This window comes from Procambarus clarkii, chromosome 78, assembly GCF_040958095.1.
Source record: "Procambarus clarkii isolate CNS0578487 chromosome 78, FALCON_Pclarkii_2.0, whole genome shotgun sequence".
Taxonomy (NCBI): Eukaryota; Metazoa; Arthropoda; class Malacostraca; order Decapoda; family Cambaridae; genus Procambarus; species Procambarus clarkii.
In genome coordinates, this window is record NC_091227.1 from 12,382,480 (window position 1) to 12,404,265 (window position 21,786).

General features: G+C 41.0%; 1 protein-coding gene across 1 annotated transcript in view; it reads left to right on the forward strand.

Moving 5' to 3' along the window:
• LOC138357483 (ryanodine receptor-like) overlaps positions 1-21,786 on the forward strand; it is a 253,397-nt gene that overhangs the window by 128,715 nt on the left and 102,896 nt on the right. The window contains exon 3 of the mRNA XM_069314340.1: positions 21,175-21,273. Within this exon, the coding sequence (XP_069170441.1) occupies positions 21,175-21,273 (99 nt within the window). The remainder of the gene's footprint in view (positions 1-21,174; positions 21,274-21,786) is intronic.

The following is a 21,786-nucleotide window of genomic DNA, read 5'->3' on the forward strand; positions in this document are numbered from 1 at the left end:
GAGGGTTGCAAGTGGTGTCCCAGAATACATGAAGGTGTAGGGAATTTGAAAAAAACTAAGAGATAAGAAATAACTTTCTGTGGATGAAAAATCTTGGCTAGAAAAGTTGATCTTTCAAAACAGCAGAATGTCAACAAAGATGGCCGCCACCACAGGGGAGGACAGTACCCGAACAAAGGAATGTTTTGCAGGTTTCTCACAACAAGATGCAATGAAAGGTGGTTTTCTTGGCAGGTTAGTGAGCATTGAGGACATGCTAAAGAATTATGAAGAAAAGCTAATTAAATTAGAACAAGAAAACGAAGGTCTCAAGATTGAGTTCTGTAATTTAAAAGGAAATATTTTCCAGCAAGAAAAGGAAATTACCAGCTTGATTAATAAGGTAAGGATACAGGAGGAACACATCAAGGAACTGGTAAAGGATAATAAGGCATGGAAAGTGAAGAGTAAGGAATTTGAAGAAATTAACAAGAAAATAGACTCATATGGTGAACAACTCCAAGGGAGCCTGAGGGCTAACATGGAGTTAGGCAAGGAGATGCAACGAGAAACTTCATTGGCAACTCAAATAGAGGAGGCTAATAAAGAACTAGAAAAGTGTAAAGAAGAAATAAAAGAGATGCACGCACAAGTTGTAAAAGAGAAAGAGACAATCAAGAAAGTGTGTTTGGAAGTCAAAACCAGAAATGACCAACACGAAGCAGAAATTAGGCAAGCAATTAGGAAAGAACTGGTTACCAACAGTAAACTAGTTCAAAACACTGCAGACAGAAGTAAGTCCATAATAATTTTTGGATGTTTAGAGAAGGAAATTCCATCTAAGATGGACCGAGCAGCTGAAGAGATGAAAATCATAGAGAAAATAGTAAGTTTAGGAGAAGGCTCAAATGAAAATGTCAGTGATTTTAGAAGAATAGGAAAATATGAGAAAGACAAAAACCGCCCCTTAAGGGTGACGTTTAATGGAGTGAAAAACATGATGGAAGAGCTTAGGAAATTGCGGTGATGAGGATCTTGAGGTTATCTTGAGATGATTTCGTGGCTTAGCGTCCCAGCGGCCCGGTCCTCGACCAGGTCTCCTTTTTGTTTCACCCCCCCCCCAGGAAGCAGCCCGTAGCAGCTGTCTAAATCCCAGGTACCTATTTACTGCTAGGTAACAGGAGCATCAGAGTGAAAGAAACATTTTGACCATTTGTCTCCACATCCACTGTGGATTGAATCTGGGACCTCAGGACTACGAATCTGAAGCGCTGTCCACCCGGCTGTCAGGCGTCCTTAAAATATTAAGATGGCAAACGCTGGTCACTAAAACAAGACCTCTCAAAGGAAGACAGAGAAAAGCTGAATATGAACCTCATTGCAGCAAAACGTCTAAATGGGAATGGAAATGAAGAAGACAGAAATTCTTTTTCCTACAAAGTGTCAGGGACTGGAAAGCTAGTGAAATGGTACATAAAAACAAGGCAACAAAATCATTAGTGAAAGAGGAAGTAAAGAGCAAAGGGAAAGGGAACATGTTCCTGAAAATTGTATATACCAACATAGATGGAGGTAGATAAAAAAACATTGGAGTTGCAAGATATAATTCAGCTTAAAGTCCCAGATATTGTCGCATTATCAGAGACAAAACTTGAAGGAATATTTTAAATGAAGTCGTATTCCCTAGGGGCTACTCAGTTTGGAGACGTGACAGGACAACAAGGAAGGGAGGAGTGGCTGTACTGGTGAAAAAACATCTAAAGGTAAGAGAGTCAATACTTAAAAATCCTCGAAAAGTTGACATAATGGCATTGCAGGTCTGGAAGCAGGATGATAAACTGATAATTGTAAATACCTACAGCCCACCAGCAAGCAACACTTGGACAAAGGAAGAACTGGATGACAAACGAGAGGGCCTCATAATGGTCATGAGAGAAATTATTGTACAAGTGGATAAAGATAAATCACGACTGTTGATACTGAGGGACTGCAACTTTAAAGTAATAGACTGGGAGGCTTATGAAGCAAGAACCAAGGAATTTTGGACATGTAGATTTGTAAACTTCATTCTGGAGACATTCTTGTATCAACACGTCAAACAGGCGACAAAAATGAGGGAAGGGGATGTACCGTCAGTATTGGATCTAGTATTCACCAGGAAAGAAGAAGATATATTTGACATCCAGTACCTTCCTCCCTTGGGAAAGAGTGATCATGTCTTGTTACACATTAAATATGCCTTAAGATATCACCTAGAAGGAAATGGGGACATTGAAACAGTTGAAAATTTTTATTTCAAGAGAGGACACTATGGGGAACTTAGAAAATTTAATAATGAGTGTAATTGGACAGACTTGTTGCTAGGCAGGGAAGTAAATGAGATGTATGACAAATTTTGCAAAATATACAATGAAAGCACACAAACATTCATACCATAACAGAGATGCAGGACTAGAAAACAGGATTGGTTCAACAGAAATTGCGAGAGGGCCAGAGACCAAAAGACACAAAAATGGAATCAGTATAGGATAAGGCCAAACCCTCAAACATACCAGCGATACAAAGATGCGAGAAACAACTACACAGCAGTAAGGAGAGAAGCAGAAAGACATTTTGAAAAAGGAATAGCAGAAAAATGTAAAACAGAACCAGGCCTATTCTACAAATTCATAAACAACAAATTGCAGGTAAAGAATAATATCCAGAGGTTGAAAATGGGAAACAGATTCACGAAAAATGATAAGGTGTGAACAGAGGTGTGAAACATTAAATGAAAAGTTCCAAAGTGTGTTTGTACAAAATGAAATCTTCAGAGAACCAGACGCAATAAGAATTCCAGAGAACAACATAGAGCGGATAGAGGTGTCTAGAGATGAAGTGGAAAATATGCTCAAGGAGCTCGGGAAGAACAAAGCAGCTGGCCCAGATGGCGTTTCACCATGGGTTCTGAGAGAATGTGCATCTGAGCTCAGCATTCCACTTCACCTGATCTTTCAGGCATCCCTGTGTACAGGAATCGTAGCAGACGTGTGGAAACAGGCTAACATAGTTCCAATCTACAAAAGTGGCAGCAGGGAAGACCCCCTCAATTATAGACCTGTATCATTGACAAGTGTAATAGTGAAAGTATTGGAAAAAATGAATAAAATAATTAAAACCAAGTTGGTAGAACACCTGGAGACAGACGATATAATATCATACCGTCAGTATGGTTTTCGATCTGGAAGATCCTGTGTAACGAAGTTACTCAGTTTTTATGATCAATCAACAGAGATTTTACAGGAAAAAGATGGTTGGGTTGACTACATCTCTCTGGACCTAAAAAAAGACTTTCCACACAAGAGTTGTTCTGGAAACTGGAACACATTGGAGGGGTGACAGGTAAGCTGCCAACATGGATGAAAAATTTTCTGATTGATAGAAAAATGAGGGCAGTGATCAGAGACAATGTATCAGACTGGGGAAATGTCACAAGTGGAGTACCACAGGGTTCAGTTCTTGGTGGAGGCCAAGACCGTCAGTAGTTTCAAAGCGTTATATGACAAAGAGTGCTGGGAAGACGGGACACCACGAGCGGAGCTCTCATCCTGTAACTACACTTAGGTAATTACATTTAGGTAATTACACACACACCAACCCATCCTCCTGTTTAGATGGTATTTTTTGTAACGATGTGCACCATAGTACAAACATTGACGTACTAAGCAATTAGATGGTTGAATTTTGTATAATTCACTTTATAGAGCCCCACAAAGTTAAGCTAAAAAACCAATTTAAATATTCCCGGGCCTTGTATAGCACACATATGTACTATATTAGGCCTCGGGGATCGTATAATAGGCCTAGGAAGGTTAGCTTAGGTTAGTTTAGTTTGACTTTGCAACATAAATAGAAAATCTTTTCCAGTTTGTCCAAATTCAATAGTACCAATTTTTACTGTGTAATTGCCTTGTACGTCGGTACATGTACTATGGTGCTCATTGTTACTATAAGTACTACCAAGACAGGAGGATGTGGGCGGGATATTGATATAGAGATGAGTCATGATAGCATCATTGATCATGATCTTCCTATCATATTGAGTTACACAAGCGATGAGGCTGGGAACCGGTCGGCCGAGCGGACAGCACGCTGGACTTGTGATCCTGTGGTTCTGGGTTCGATCCCGGGCACCGGCGAGAAACAATGGGCAGAGTTTCTTTCACCCTATGCCCCTGTTACCTAGCAGTAAAATAGGTACCTAGGTGCTAGTCAGCTGTCACGGGCTGTTTCCTGGGGGTGGAGGCCTGGTTTAGGACCGGGCCGCGGGGATACTAAAGCCCCGAAATCATCTCAAGATAACCTCAAGATAAGAAGGCTCTGAAAAAGACCATTTAATTGCTTAGTACGTCAATCTTTGCGCTATGGTGCACATAGTTACAAAAGCTACTGTCCAAACTGTAGGATGAGTTGCAATATCTATAAAAAAAGAATATGTCTGTCTATCTGTTTATCCATCCGAGGTTAGAGGCCAGATGCCACCCAACTTTTCTGGATAACACATTTGTAGTAGATGAGTAGATGACTATCATAGGCAGGTCAAGGGTCGGCTCCAGGGCCCCCCATCCCAATTTAGGAGAATCGACTCCTGTTGCGACTCTTAGTAACTTCAATAACGTCTGTAATGAGACGTTATTGAAGCTACAATTACAATTACGTTTTACAATTTACAATAATTTAGTTTACAGAGAGTTTGTCCAAAGTTTTCCAGCTGTTCATCACACACACAATGAACTGTGATGAACTTACTGTGATGTAGCCGTGTTACAGTGTTGCGTCACAGTAATAATAGTAAACATCTGTTGTGTGTTTGCTGGGAGCACATGTTCCCTGTCCTGTGTTTTTGTGTGAGGCACGAGGAGGGGGGGAGACAGGGGGGGGGGGATGATGCAGGAGAGGGGACAAGAGAAGAGGGGGGCAGAGGAGGACGGAGAAGAGGGGGAGAAAGGGGGTAAAAGAGAGTAAAAGAGAGTAAAAGAGAGAGTAAAAGAAAGAGAGAGAGAGAGAGAGAGAGAGAGAGAGAGAGAGAGAGAGAGAGAGAGAGAGAGAGAGAGAGAGAGAGAGAGAGAGAGAGAGAGAGAGAGAGAGAGAGAGAGAGAGAGAGAGAGAGAGAGAGAGAGAGAGAGAGAGAGAGAGAGAGAGAGAGAGAGAGAGAGAGAGAGAGAGAGAGAGAGAGAGAGAGAGAGAGAGAGAGAGAGAGAGAGAGAGAGAGAGAGAGAGAGAGAGAGAGAGAGAGAGAGAGAGAGAGAGAGAGAGAGAGAGAGAGAGAGAGAGAGAGAGAGAGAGAGAGAGAGAGAGAGAGAGAGAGAGAGAGAGAGAGAGAGAGAGAGAGAGAGAGAGAGAGAGAGAGAGAGAGAGAGAGAGAGAGAGAGAGAGAGAGAGAGAGAGAGAGAGAGAGAGAGAGAGAGAGAGAGAGAGAGAGAGAGAGAGAGAGAGAGAGAGAGAGAGAGAGAGAGAGAGAGAGAGAGAGAGAGAGAGAGAGAGAGAGAGAGAGAGAGAGAGAGAGAGAGAGAGAGAGAGAGAGAGAGAGAGAGAGAGAGAGAGAGAGAGAGAGAGAGAGAGAGAGAGAGAGAGAGAGAGAGAGAGAGAGAGAGAGAGAGAGAGAGAGAGAGAGAGAGAGAGAGAGAGAGAGAGAGAGAGAGAGAGAGAGAGAGAGAGAGAGAGAGAGAGAGAGAGAGAGAGAGAGAGAGAGAGAGAGAGAGAGAGAGAGAGAGAGAGAGAGAGAGAGAGAGAGAGAGAGAGAGAGAGAGAGAGAGAGAGAGAGAGAGAGAGAGAGAGAGAGAGAGAGAGAGAGAGAGAGAGAGAGAGAGAGAGAGAGAGAGAGGAGAGAGAGAGAGAGAGAGAGAGAGAGAGAGAGAGAGAGAGAGAGAGAGAGAGAGAGAGAGAGAGAGAGAGAGAGAGAGAGAGAGAGAGAGAGAGAGAGAGAGAGAGGTTTTTTGTTTTATGCATGTTTTGTACGGAAGTAGTGTTAGGGTTATTTATGATAGATGTGGTCAGTGTGACCAGCTTGAATCAGTGGCGGGTATATCAGTATACTACCAGACGTAAGAGTAGGTTCTTCTATCTAGTTTATATATGCTTTAGTCTAGTAGATTATAGAGCCAGGATGTTACATTTGTGCTATGGAATGAATGATGAATGGTGGCACTTAGGTACTTTATAGTATGTTTTGGGTAACAATGTTCACAGTACAACATTTGTACAAAACCTGCACCGCGCTCATAGGGTTTGGCGCGCTTCTGGCTCAGTGTCTGCTGCTGGGCATTAAGGGGTGGATGGTGTTGGTGGGGCCGGAGTAGCCAGTTTTTTTGCTAAGTACCCTTTTTTCTCTTGTTGGTAGTTGAACAAACATTCCTTTCTTGTTATAATGCAATCCATCCTCCTGTTCAGACAGTGCTGTTTGTAACTATGTGGACCATCGTACATATATTGACTTAATGGACAAATTGATTTGGTAGAATTTGGAATTTGGCACTATTCGCTTTACAGAGTTCTGAAAAATAAAGCTAAAAGCAAACTAAAATATTTCTTGGACTAGTACTGCACATATATGTACTAATTATGCCTCAGATAGCGTGTATTAGGCCTACATGGTTAGGTTAGGTTTGATTTGGTTTTATTAGCAACATAAATACAAAACCCTTTTCCGGTTTGTCCAAATTCAATAATACCAAATTCTATTTTCGAATTATCAATATATGTATGATGGTCCACATCGTTACTATATAAGTACTATGGTAACAGGAGTATGGAATGTATACTGTGTGCCGCACTTGCTGGTACGTGATAATCATGACTGGAGTTTGTCTCCTACTCTCAAAGTTAGACAATCATTTCCTAGTCTGTTATTGTTAATGGTGGGAGCTAAATTCCCAGGGAACCGGGCCCCTGTCTGACTTTCTTTCTAGAGGTATTCCCAGATGCCATTCATTACACGTTTCAGTTATATGCCCCAGTGGCAAAGTTGTAGGAGGGGGAGAGAGGGAACCACGGGGGGAGGGGAGAGAGAGGGGGAACCACTGGGGAGGGGAGAGAAAGGGGGAACCACGGGGGGAGGGGAGAGAGAGGGGGAACCACTGGGGAGGGGAGAGAAAGGAGGAACCACGGGGGGAGGGGAGAGAGGGGGAACCACTGGGGAGGGGAGAGAAAGGGGAACCACTGGGGAGGGGTGAGAGGGGACGAACCACTGGGGAGGGGAGAGAGAGAGGGGGAACCACTGGGGAGGGGAGAGAGAGGGGGAACCACTGGGGAGGGGAGAGAGAGGGGGAACCACTGGGGAGGGGAGAGAGAGGGGGAACCACTGGGGAGGGGAGAGAAAGGGAGAGACACATGGACACTGTAGGCTTCCCTGTCTAGTTTCTTCACTTGAGAAGGAAACTGATTTTTTTTTAATCTGTCGATTATTTCATTGTCTTTGGTCAGGATATCTGGCGTTGATCAGGTTGTGTCCAGAAATTATATGTTCTTTGATGATGCGTTGTTTGTGACTTGGCAAGTTCCTTTGAAACAGATATTTTTGTTGTCTTGCCTATATATTGAGATCACCCCCAAGTGGGTATATGAAGGTATAGACGACATTTGTCTCTTAAAGCACTTCATTTGGTACCGGGGGTAGCCTTCACGAGCAAGTTGGCTGTCTCCAAGCTCTTGTAACAGATGTCAATATCTTTTAGTTGGTGTCGATAAGTCACGATTGTCAATAATGTCTCGGGACTTTTCCCTCCGTTTGAAAACAAATGCTGGGTTCTAAATCCTTAGGACAGTACACGATCAGGTGACGTGCAGGTTGTTGCAATTCCTCAATCATCATTTGCGAAACAAGAATTGATTTGACAAGAATCCATACTCCTTGCTCAGTTCTGATTAAACATTCATCGGCTTACTCAAGGCGCTACACAGCTGACCAATGAGAAGTAGAGAAACACTCATACAAAATGGTTCACGTACTGAGCCTAACAGCTTAGTTTCTTGTGCTGGTCCACATGGAACTTAATTTACGCTGTGTGCTTACGTGTCCTGTTCGTCTCTTGTGGGTAGAGTACCTTCACAGTACCTTTTCTTTTCATATTCGTCAAATATCTCTCTATATGATGTAACATTTCAGTGATATTTCAGTGAATAAGTTTTACTGTTATATCTAGATCCGGTGCTGAACTTTGCATACACGTGCTTGTTCGGTGGAAGCGTTTTAGTATACCAGACAATAGTTGAGCTTAGTAGACCAGACAATACAAAACCGGTCTCTAAATTTGTTGTTTCGAGCAGAACATTTTCACCGTAGTCATGGTACGGTGAGTACCAGCATTTTCACCAAGCAGGCATGACTCACCGTGCCCTTGACCCCCAAGTATCACCAGCACCGCACACCACCACGTGTCCGGCAGCTACGTCCCTGTAAATAGTCCTAGCACACGGGGACTGTCTCCACCATGTACCACGTACACATGGGGACTGCCTCCACCATGTACCACGTACACACGGGGACTGTCTCCACCATGTACCACGTACACACGGGGACTGTCTCCACCATGTACCACGTACACACGGGGACTGTCTCCACCATGTACCACGTACACACGGGGACTGTCTCCACCATGTACCACGAACACATGGGGACTGTCTCCACCATGTACCACGTACACACGGGGACTGTCTCCACCATGTACCACGTACACACGGGGACTGTCTCCACCATGTACCACGTACACACGGGGACTGTCTCCACCATGTACCACGTACACACGGGGACTGTCTCCACCATGTACCACGTACACACGGGGACTGCCTCCACCATGTACCACGTACACACGGGGACTGTCTCCACCATGTACCACGTACACACGGGGACTGTCTCCACCATGTACCACGTACACACGGGGACTGTCTCCACCATGTACCACGTACACACGGGGACTGTCTCCACCATGTACCACGTACACATGGGGACTGTCTCCACCATGTACCACGTACACATGGGGACTGCCTCCACCATGTACCACGTACACATGGGGACTGTCTCCACCATGTACCACGTACACACGGGGACTGTCTCCACCATGTACCACGTACACACGGGGACTGTCTCCACCATGTACCAAGTACACATGGGGACTGTCTCCACCATGTACCACGTACACACGGGGACTGTCTCCACCATGTACCACGTACACATGGGGACTGCCTCCACCATGTACCACGTACACATGGGGACTGTCTCCACCATGTACCACGTACACACGGGGACTGTCTCCACCATGTACCACGTACACATGGGGACTGCCTCCACCATGTACCACGTACACACGGGGACTGTCTCCACCATGTACCACGTACACACGGGGACTGCCTCCATGTACCACGTACACATGGGGACTGCCTCCACCATGTACCACGTACACATGGGGACTGCCTCCACCATGTACCACGTACACATGGGGACTGTCTCCACCATGTACCACGTACACACGGGGACTGTCTCCACCATGTACCACGTACACACGGGGACTGTCTCCACCATGTACCACGTACACACGGGGACTGCCTCCACCATGTACCACGTACACATGGGGACTGCCTCCACCATGTACCACGTACACATGGGGACTGCCTCCACCATGTACCACGTACACATGGGGACTGTCTCCACCATGTACCACGTACACATGGGGACTGTCTCCACCATGTACCACGTACACACGGGGACTGTCTCCACCATGTACCACGTACACACGGGGACTGTCTCCACCATGTACCACGTACACATGGGGACTGCCTCCACCATGTAGCATGTCGTACACGTGGTACATGGTGAACGAGTGATAGGGACTATCTGACTGCAGACCCCGTGGCGCAGTGGTAAAACACTCGCCCAGTGCTTCGCGACTGCTTTGGCCTGGGCATCATCCTGGCCGGGAAGGATTGACTGGGCACCAATCCTTAACAGTACGTCTCTATTCACCCAGCAGTTTAACCGTTACCTGGTTATTAAACGATTTTGCGGGTCGTATTCCGGGGGAAACTTAGGATTAAGGACCTGCCGGAAACGCTATGCGTGCTAGTGGCTTTATAAGAATGTAAGAACTCTTGTAGTAAAAATATATAAAAAGGTCTATATATATATTATAACTTTCTCAACATCGTCGTCTGGCTGGTCGTCGGGTAGCCTCGCCTGACAAAATATACACTCAAATTCTTTGCTCTTTGCACAGTAGAAATAACTGTATAGCCTCCTCTCTGCCCATATGTATATGCTGCCCATCCTCCTGTCTTGGTAGTACTTATTGTAACGATGAGCACCATAGTATATATTCCCACCTACAACGAAATTAGCAAGTAGAAATCTGAACTATTGGGCAAACCGGAAAACTATTTTTTACTTGTGTTGCCTTGACAAACTAAACTAATTTAATTTAACCTTTCTAGGCCTAATACTCAATATATGTGGCCTATTATAGTACATATGTGTGCTATGTATGATTTCATCATCATCAAGGGTACATATATTTAATCACGTTAATAGCACAAACATAATAATTTCAATTAATAATGGTAATGTCTTCTCAGACATAATAACATAGGATAAAGATTCACACTTGTGTATTTGTGAAATTTATGTAAGGAATTTACACCGTCTTTCCCACTCTTCTGAATGCTTTACTTAAACCATAAAACATTTAACATCTTGTTACCGAACAACAACGTCTTGATTAGGCGTTGAGATGTAAGTCTCGTCCTACTCACACACTTCTTGACAAAGCACACACTAGAGTGCGAAAGAATTGGTGTAAATTCCCAACCCGTCCTCTTAAAATAACGTCGCTTTTGGCTCGTATGCGCGCTATAGCCAAATGTGGACGTAATTTGAAATGAAATCGACTCACAAAAGTGGCGTACTGTCCCGTTTTCTGTCTGAGTCGTCCGGCTTACTCGGACAAGTTAGGAGAGGAAACTTTCAATTAACGTTTTTCATAACGTTTTGAAACTTTATGAGAATTTCCTGCCCACCTAACCTATCAGAGGACCCTTAACTAACTGTTGTTGAAAAAAAAATCCCAAATTTATTTTCGTTTTTATTTCATTTTCAAATTACGTCCACTTTCGGCCATACGGGCAAACGGCCAAACGCGACGTTATTTTTAAGAGGATAGGTATCTTTCCTTACATAAATTTCACAAATACGTAAGTGTGGGTTTTTATCCTACATGATTTCAATGAACTAATAAGTATCAATATCACAGTTAAATTTACAGCCTATTCCCTACAACAAACCATTCACTCTCTCCGAATCAATAAATCTTATATAATATAGAAATTTATCTTTTTCCTAAGCACATGCAAAGGCATTCATTGTGTCATTCGTGATTCATCCTTCTTTATCTAATCTGTAAATTGGTCACCAATAAATCTACGCATAAACTAGATATATGAATATATCAAACTCTGCCTTTGACATTCCCGGTAGCCTAAGCTATTTTGCTATCTGCTACTTTTGGTAAGGAATTATAATAAGATTAGCATACAATCTTACATGTGAGTCTACAAACTCAACCCACCAAGCTATGCACAAATAAATTGTTTATACCACTCTAAACCCAATTTAGCTCCGTTACACAGAAGAAATCATACTAAAATAAATTAACGTCTCTACTCTCACGATATCTGGAGACCCCTGGCATCCCTTCCCCTCCGATCGGCGCTCAGTCAAGACTGCTTGTCCGTGGGGTCAATATATCCCTTCTGGAAACTATTAGTTGGTCTTCCTCTGCACAAACCACTGTCAGTATATATTGATAAACCCAGGGACGCAAATACGACACCCTGCGCCCTGGATTTTAGCTCCCGGGACCCCACCTCACGCGTGGTTCGTCGTATTCACCAATAATATCTCAAATTATATAATAACCAAACCACACACAAGAAGATGAGGAGACGACGACGTTTCGGTCTATCCTGGATCATTATCAAGTCGATTGTTAGTGGTCCAGCACAACTGACAATCGACTTGATAATGGGTCCAGGAGGGACCGAAACGTCGTTGTCTCCTCATCTTCTGGTGTGTGGTTTGGTCATCATATCTTCAGCCACGTTATTGTGACTTATCGTCTCAAATTATAGTCACTGTTACCTCGTTTAGGTTAAGCCCTCACCTGCCTGTCGGGGGCTCAAACTTCTCGTTCCCCCAAACTGCTATTCCAACTGGGAGGGCTGATTCTTACCTAACGTGGCCCTTCACCACTGCATTAACTGCTGCTACATAAATATCACTGTCCCTCACTTAATGGGTCACCCAAGGGTCACCTGGGGTGTGTCCCTCTGGTCACCCTAGGGACATCGGCTTTGGTCTCTCACTGTTGGTGCATAACTGTCTCAGTATAACCGAGTTTCCCCCTCGTGCCCAGGGACACCCCTCTGGTCCCTCACTGTTGCTCAAAAGTTCACTTAACCACGCCACTGGCCCTTACCTTCAGGGTACCTGTAGATCATACCACCAGTGTGTGTAGCTCCTGGGTCTGTCTGCTTGTCGTTGTTCTACACTGCGACAGGAGAGTCATTTCTGCCTCTTCTTACTCCGACTCTCCGTCATGACTTTACTTCTTAATCCCTAGGTGACTTCAGAGTAGAAATAGTCGCGTCTGCATCCGTCAACTCTTCAGAAACACTCAGTGACACCCTTTTGGCGCACTAGTTGAGGCTGTTTTCCTACAGCCCATCCTCTGAATAGACAGTACGTTTTAATACTAAATGAAATAAGTACAATCCTGACTATCGGCATAGTACATAAAATACACTTAATCGCCAGCATCGAACCAAAATATTGTTAATATTAGAGTTTACCTGAAAAGCTGTATAGAAAACCACGACCTACCCTAACCTTTGGGAGTGTAGGAGGATAAGCGTGTAAATAGCATTTATTGCTTGTTAATTACAATTAGTACTTAACCTATAGCTATATTGATATTACAATTTTATAAAACTAATAAAGCAAAACTAAAGTCTTTCAATAAATTACAAAGTAACTCAGGATATTTTCAAAATTTGTATAAAATCTCTATTTTTTAATAAAACTGAAATTTTTTTATATATTTATAACTTTTGTATATAGAATTGAACACGAAAACTTCAACCTAAAAATTTAAGCGTATTAACAGAAAATGAGAATATATGGGGAGGTAAATGTAACAGCACATTAAGTGTAATTATATACTATGCAGACAGTCAGGAATGTACTTATTATATTTAGTATTAAAATATACTGTCTATTCGGAGGAAGGGTTCCTTCCTGGCAATAAAGGCCTCCAGTGGTCCACCTCACGGATCAGCCAGTCCTCCAAAGGTTTCCCAACGTCAAGTCCTACTAAACAACGTCAACGTCCTACTAAAGTACCCTCTCCTAACCTACCAGAGGACCCAAAACAGAAAACGGGACAGTATGTAAGTTTCGCGAGCCGCAACCATTTTATAGTACGACAATTTTTGCCCTTAGGCAGAGTATACGTCAAAATGCGACGTTCTATTAGGAGAGCGGGTTGCACGGATGCCGCAAGCTTATCACTCAGCTTTCTGTTGCAAACCCTGGCAAATCTGCTTGCAAAGAGGATAGCTTCTGGGCTCACCACTGCCGGATACCATCCTTAACTATTTGTGTGGCCCAACTCATAAGCATCCAATGACGATATCCACCAGACGATTTTAGAACGACTGGTGACAGACGTGCACCTTCTCTGATGTTTGGGTGTAAAGTGAGTTAATGGCTCTCTCCTCGCGTGACGTCACTCTTGCTTAGCGCTGATTGGTTCTTCAGGCTGCGCTTTCACATTCTGGAGCTGCCAGAACACAGCTTCCGAATTCACGTATTGGTCAGGAGGTTTCCCAACGTCAACCTCATTTTTCTGAAGCCTCCTCCCCAACATATTAACCTCATAAACGCTATACAAATATACATTCATCTTTCCCTACCTAATTTCGTCTAATTAAAATGCATTGGCACGAACGAATAAACGCAAATACGATTGACAATTGACGGGTACAACTCTCATATTGGAGGTAGCCTAGGCCTGGCTACCTATAATCATGACAATAGTGACTTTCCAACACGTACACATATGGACTATCAAAACAATGTACCACGTACACATAGGGAATGTCTCCATGTAGCACATACTGTTACGAGTACCGGCAAGATATTCTACCTATAAAGAGTCATACTCACCCTTGTAGTCTAAAGTCCTCATAGTTTAATTTAGTGACATTTAAGGAGAAGAATAAACCCAGAATTTTATGTTATGTTGGTTACAAGTTGGGTGAAGGCGAGTAAGATGCCCAACCTTGGAGACAAGATGGCTGACATACCCAGGCATGAGGGAAAGTTTCCCGCCACAAGCAAGTTGGAAGGGAAGACATAGAGTCTCCAGGAAAATGGGAATTTTGATTGGCTGGCCGTCGGGTGTTCGGCCAATTAAAACCCACCGTCGCGTGACGTGACGTCACCGCCCGCGGAAGTGACTAGCCGCGTCACTGCACTCTTAGCAACCGTCGTGGGTGGACGTACAACTTGTCTCTCCAGCAAGAAGCAGTCTAGCCTGTGTTGGGGGCCGCCAGCTGGTAGAAGGCGTTGGAGACGCCGAACAATTGCCAGAGGAGGATTCAGGAGTGCTCATACCCCGAGAAGTGGGACCTTAAGACGCGTTAGTCTACCAGGAAGGTGGGCTGGAAAGGCCAAGTGACCTTAGAACCGCTCCTGGGCTTGGAACGACCTGAGAAAAATGGAGGTAGCCCTCCTGGTCGACGACCTACCGGTTGTGAGGGAACCTGGTCGAGTGTGGACTCCAGAAGCTGCAACCTGCAGTGCGGGAGCCGTCGGTAAACCAGTAAACCAGTGCATTGGGAGCAGAGAGCATCTGGGACCTGTCGACACTGTGATCAACGAGGACGATTGGTGATGACCAACCAGGATCAAGAGGATGTCCTGGTGACCATTCTGCCAACTACAACAGTCAACTGAGACGGGAGCATGGAGTCTACTGTCCATCCAAGGTAGATCAATTATCCCCCCCCCCATACCCCTTGTACTAGGCTATTAATTGTGTTACTCCAGCGATTAAGAAGTTTATTGATTATTCGTGAGGAAGTATACACACACCTCGGCTCGTGAAGGTGTGTGGACAGTGCTCAGGGGTCGTAGTCGCAAGGGCCCGGGGAGGCGCAAACAAATGGGAAGAGTTCTTTCACCCTGATGCCCTTGTTCACCTAGCAGTAAATAGGTACCTGGGAGTTAGACAACTGCTACGGGCTACTTCCTGTGTGTGTGTGTGTGTGCATGCGTGTGTTAGAGAGAAATATATGTAGTAGCTATAATATAGGAAAAATAAATTGGTTAGAAAGGTGGGGTCAAATAGATCGATTCTGCAGCCCCAAACAGACTTACTTCAACACACTTACTTACTTCACCTGTTGATTGACGGTTGAGAGGCGGGACCAAAGTTTGTGAGGGTACCACCTCTGGTGCCAATGTGGGGACCCATAGCCTCGGAGAAGAAAATAAAAAAGTATTCAGAGACCTTGTGGTTTCTCACTGAACACTAATATTATCTTCTACCACCCCCATTCTTTTGTATGTACATATATATATATATATATATATATATATATATATATATATATATATATATATATTATATATATATATATGTCGTACCTAGTAGCCAGAACTCACTTTTCAGCCTACAATGCAAGGCCCGATTTGCCTAATAAGCCAAGTTTTCATGAATTAATATATTTTCTTTAAATGTTTTCTTATGAAATGATAAAGCAACCCATTTCATTATGTAAGAGGTCAATTTTTTTTTATTGGAGTTAAAATTAACGTAGATATATGACCGAACCTAACCAACCCTACCTAACCTAACCTAACCTATCTTTATATGTTAGGTTAGGTTAGGTAGCCGAAAAAGTTAGGTTAGGTTAGGTTAGGTAGGTTAGGTAGTCGAAAAGCAATTAATTCATGAAAACTTGGCTTATTAGGCAAATTGGGCCTTGCATAGTAGGCTCAGAAGTGAGTTCTGGCTACTAGGTACGACATATATATATATATATATATATATATATTATATATATATATATATATATATATATATATACATATATATATATATATATATATATTATATATATATATATGTCGTACCTAGTAGCCAGAACTCACTTCTCAGCCTACTATGCATGGCCCGATTTGCCTAACAAGCCAAGTTTTCCTGAATTAATATATTTTCTCTAAATTTTTTCTTATGAAATGATAAAGCTACCCATTTCATAATGTATGAGGTCAATTTTTGTTCATTGAGTTAAAATTAAAGTAGATATATGACCGAACCTAACCAACCCTACCTAACCTAACCTAACCTATCTCTATAGGTTAGGTTGGGTTATGTAGCCGAAAAAGTTAGGTTAGGTTAGGTTAGGTAGGTTAGGTAGTCGAAAAAAAATTAATTCATGAAAACTTGGCTTATTAGGCAAATCGGGCCTTGCATAGTAGGCTGAGAAGTGAGTTCTGGCTACTAGGTACGACATATATACATATATATATATATATATATATATATATATATATATATATATATGTCGTACCTAGTAGCCAGAACTCACTTCTCAGCCTACTATTCAAGGCCCGATTTGCCTAATAAGCCAAGTTTTCCTGAATTAATATATTTACTATAATTTTTTTCTTATGAAATGATAAAGCAACCCTTTTCTCTTTGTATGAGGTCAATTTTTTTTATTGGAGTTAAAATTAACGTAGATATATGACCGAACCTAACCAACCCTACCTAACCTAACCTAACCTATATTTATAGGTAAGGTTAGGTTAGGTAGCCAAAAAAAGCTAGGTTAGGTTAGGTTAGGTAGGTTAGGTAGACGAAAAAACATTAATTCATGAAAACTTGGCTTATTAGGCAAATCGGGCCTTGAATAGTAGGCTGAGAAGTGCGTTCTGGCTATTAGGTACGACATATATATATATATATATATATATATATATATATATATATATATATATATATATATATATACCTAGTAGCCAGAACGCACTTCTCGGCCTACTGTGCAAGGCCCGATTTGCCTAATAGGCCGAGTATTTTTCTTTATTTTTAATAAATTTTTTCCACTTGTTTTATTTGAATTAATATTATTATATTATCTTAAGAACATAAATTATTGACTTAGTTGTGTTACTTTAGGTTAGGTTAAGATAGGTTAGGTTAGGTCATATATTAAGGTTAGTTTTAACTCAAATTAAACAAAATTAACTCATACATCATGAAATGGATAGCTTTATCATTTCATAAGAACAAATTAAAAAAACTCAAGAAAACTTGGCTTATTAGGCAAATCGAGTCTTGCATAGTAGGCCTAGAAGTGTGTTCTGGCTACTAGGTACAATATATATATATATATATATATATATATATATATATATATATATATATATATATATGTCGTACCTAATAGCCAGAACGCACTTCTCAGCCTACTATGCAAGGCCCGATTTGCCTAATAAGCCAAGTTTTCATGAATTAATTGTTTTTCGACTACCTAACCTACCTAACCTAACCTAACCTAACTTTTTCGGCTACCTAACCAAACCTAACCTATAAAGATAGGTTAGGTTAGGTTAGGTAGGGTTGGTTAGGTTCGGTCATATATCTACGTTAATTTTAACTCCAATAAAAAAAAATGACCTCATTCATAATGAAATGGGTAGCTTTATCATTTCATAAGAAAAAAATTAGAAAAAATATATTAATTCAGGAAAAATTGGCTTATTAGGCAAATCGGGCCTTGAATAGTAGGCCAAAAAGTGAGTTCTGGCTACTAGGTACGACATATATATATATATGTCGTACCTAATAGCCAGAACGCACTTCTCAGCCTATTATTCAAGGCCCGATTTGCCTAATAAGCCAAGTTTTCATGAATTAATGTTTTTTCGTCTACCTAACCTACCTAACCTAACCTAACCTAGCTTTTTTTGGCTACCTAACCTAACCTTACCTATAAATATAGGTTAGGTTAGGTTAGGTAGGGTTGGTTAGGTTCGGTCATATATCTACGTTAATTTTAACTCCAATAAAAAAAAATTGACCTCATACATAGAGAAAAGGGTTGCTTTATCATTTCATAAGAAAAAAATTATAGTAAATATATTAATTCAGGAAAACTTGGCTTATTAGGCAAATCGGGCCTTGAATAGTAGGCTGAGAAGTGAGTTCTGGCTACTAGGTACGACATATATATATATATATATATATATATATATGTCGTACCTAGTAGCCAGAACTCACTTCTCAGCCTACTATGTAAGGCCCAATTTGCCTAATAAGCCAAGTTTTCATGAATTAATGTTTTTTCGACTACCTAACCTACCTAACCTAACCTAACCTAACATTTTCGGCTACCTAACCTAACCTAACCTATAGAGATAAGTTAGGTTAGGTTAGGTAGGGTTGGTTAGGTTCGGTCATATATCTACGTCAATTTTAACTCCAATAAAAAAGAATTAACCTCATACATAATGAAATGAGTAGCTTTATCATTTCATAAGAAAAAAATTAGAGAAAATATATTATTTCAGTAAAACTTGGCTTATTGCAAATCGGGCCTTGCATACATATGTTGTACCTAATATATATATATATATATATATATATATATATATATATATATATATATATATATATATATATATATATATATATATATATATATATATATATATATGTCGTACCTAGTAGCCAGAACACACTTCTCAGCCTACTATGCAAGGCCCGATTTGCCTAATAAGCCAAGTTTTCCTGAATTAATATATTTTCTCTAATTTTTTTCTTATGAAATGATAAAGCTACCCATTTCATTATGTATGAGGTTAATTTTTTTTATTTGAGTTAAAATTAACGTAAATATATGACCGAACCTAACCAACCTTACCTAACCTAACCTAACCTATCTTTATAGGTTAGGTTAGGTTAGGTAGCCGAAAAAGTTATGTTAGGTTAGGTTAGGTAGTCGAAAAACAATTAATTCATGAAAACTTGGCTTATTAGGCAAATCGGGCCTTGCATAGTAGGCTGAGAAGTGCGTTCTGGCTACTAGGTACGACATATATATATATATATATATATATATATATATATATATATATATATATATATATATATATATATATATATATATATATATATATATATATATATATGTCGTACCTAATAGCCAGAACGCACTTCTCAGCCTACTATTCAAGGCCCGATTTGCCTAATAAGCCAAGTTTTCATGAATTAATGTTTTTTCGTCTACCTAACCTACCTAACCTAACCTAACCTAGCTTTTTTTGGCTACCTAACCTAACCTTACCTATAAATATAGGTTAGGTTAGGTTAGGTAGGGTTGGTTAGGTTCGGTCATATATCTACGTTAATTTTAACTCCAATAAAAAAAATTGACCTCATACATAGTGAAAAGGGTAGCTTTATCATTTCATAAGAAAAAAATTATAGTAAATATATTAATTCAAGAAAACTTGGCTTATTAGGCAAATCGGGCCTTGAATAGTAGGCTGAGAAGTGAGTTCTGGCTACTAGGTACGACATATATATATACATATATATATATATATATATATATATATATATATATATATACATATATATATATATATATATACATATATATATATATATATATATATATATATATATATATATATATGGGTATATATATATATATATATATATATATATATATATATATATATATATATATGGGTATATATATATATATATATATATATATATATATATATATATGTCGTACCTAGTAGCCAGAACTCACTTCTCAGCCTACTATGCAAGGCCCGATTTGCCTAATAAGCCAAGTTTTCATGAATTAATTGTTTTTCGACTACCTAACCTACCTAACCTAACCTAACCTAACTTTTTCGGCTACCTAACCAAACCTAACCTATAAAGATAGGTTAGGTTAGGTTAGGTAGGGTTGGTTAGGTTCGGTCATATATCTACGTTAATTTTAACTCCAATAAAAAAAAGTGACCTCATACATAATGAAATGGGTAGCTTTATCATTTCATAAGAAAAAAATTAGAAAAAATATATTAATTCAGGAAAACTTGGCTTATTAGGCAAATCGGGCCTTGAATAGTAGGCCAAAAAGTGAGTTCTGGCTACTAGGTACGACATATATATATATATATATATATATATATATATATATATATATATATATATATATATATATATATATATATATATATATATATATACCCATACATACATATGTTCTACCTAATAATCAGAACGCACTACTTGGCCTACTTTGCAAGGCCCGATTTGCCTAATAAGCTGAGTTTTCCTGAAGTTATATATATTTAAAAAAAAATCTAATTAAATGATAAAGTTATCCATTGCATTATACATGATCTTATCTTTTTTTAATTTGAGTTAAAATTAGCGTAGAAATATGACCAAACCTAACTTAACTTAAACTAACATAACTAAGTCACTAATTAGTGTTCTTTGTATAATATAATAATATTAATTCAAATAAACCAATAGGAAGCCATTATTGACTCATCACGTGGTACAGGGTCGGGGTGTGTGTGTGTGGCTGGGGCGCCCCTCTGGGATGGTGGCGCTGCTGGCAGTGGGGAACACTGCGCCACAATACACATAGGAACACATACTATTTTGCGTATACAAATTACTTAAAGTCCTGAAAATAGTTTTAAAGGGAAGCCCGCCCAGAATTCCAGCCTAAGGCCCGTGGCCATCGTAATCTGCTTCTGGCTCGGTGGCAGAAACTTGTGAGTAGGAAGTGTTTTGTTTACATATGACACGTGACGAGTAGTGCTGTGATCTACGAAGCTTGCAGCACAATACAGCGTGTGTGGTGTTGTGAGGCTACGGTCGTCGCTTTTATATATCTTGAACTTACTTCAAACTATAAATATAAAAGTTGAAAAATGGTTTGCCTATAATTAAAGGTGCCTCTCTGGAATAAAGGGAACAGAGACGCGTGTTGGCTGATCGGTCGTAACACTGTACTGTACATCGTAACACTGTGTAATGCCCTTGATGTTTTCCTTCACAGAACAACCCTCCGGACCTGTGCCAGTGTGTGTTCGTAATAGAGCAGGCGCTGTCGGTGCGCGCCCTACAGGAGCTGGTGACCGCAGCTGCTAGTGAAGAGGTAAGGTGTCACTCTTCCTCCTCGGCCTCCACTCCCTTCATATCAGGGGTGTGAGAGTGGTCAGGGACACTCGCTCATGTCAGGGACGTGAGAGTGTTCAGGGATACTCTCGTTCATTTCAGAGATGTGAGAGTGGTCAGGGATACTATTGCTCATGTCAGACGTGTGAGTGCGTTCATGGATACCCTGGCTCATGTCAGACGTGTGAGACTGTTCAGGGATACTCTGGCTCATGTCAGAGACGTGAGTGTTCCGGGATACTCTGACTCATGTCAGAGATGTGAGAGTGTTCAGGGATACCCTGGCTCATGTCAGAGACGTGAGAGTGTTCAGGGATACTCTGACTCATGTCAGAGATGTGAGAGTGTTCAGGGATACCCTGGCTCATGTCAGGGACGTGAGAGTGTTCAGGGATACTCTGACTCATGTCAGAGATGTGAGAGTGTTCAGGGATACCCTGGCTCATGTCAGGGACGTGAGAGTGTTCAGGGACGCCCTGGCTCATGTCAGGGA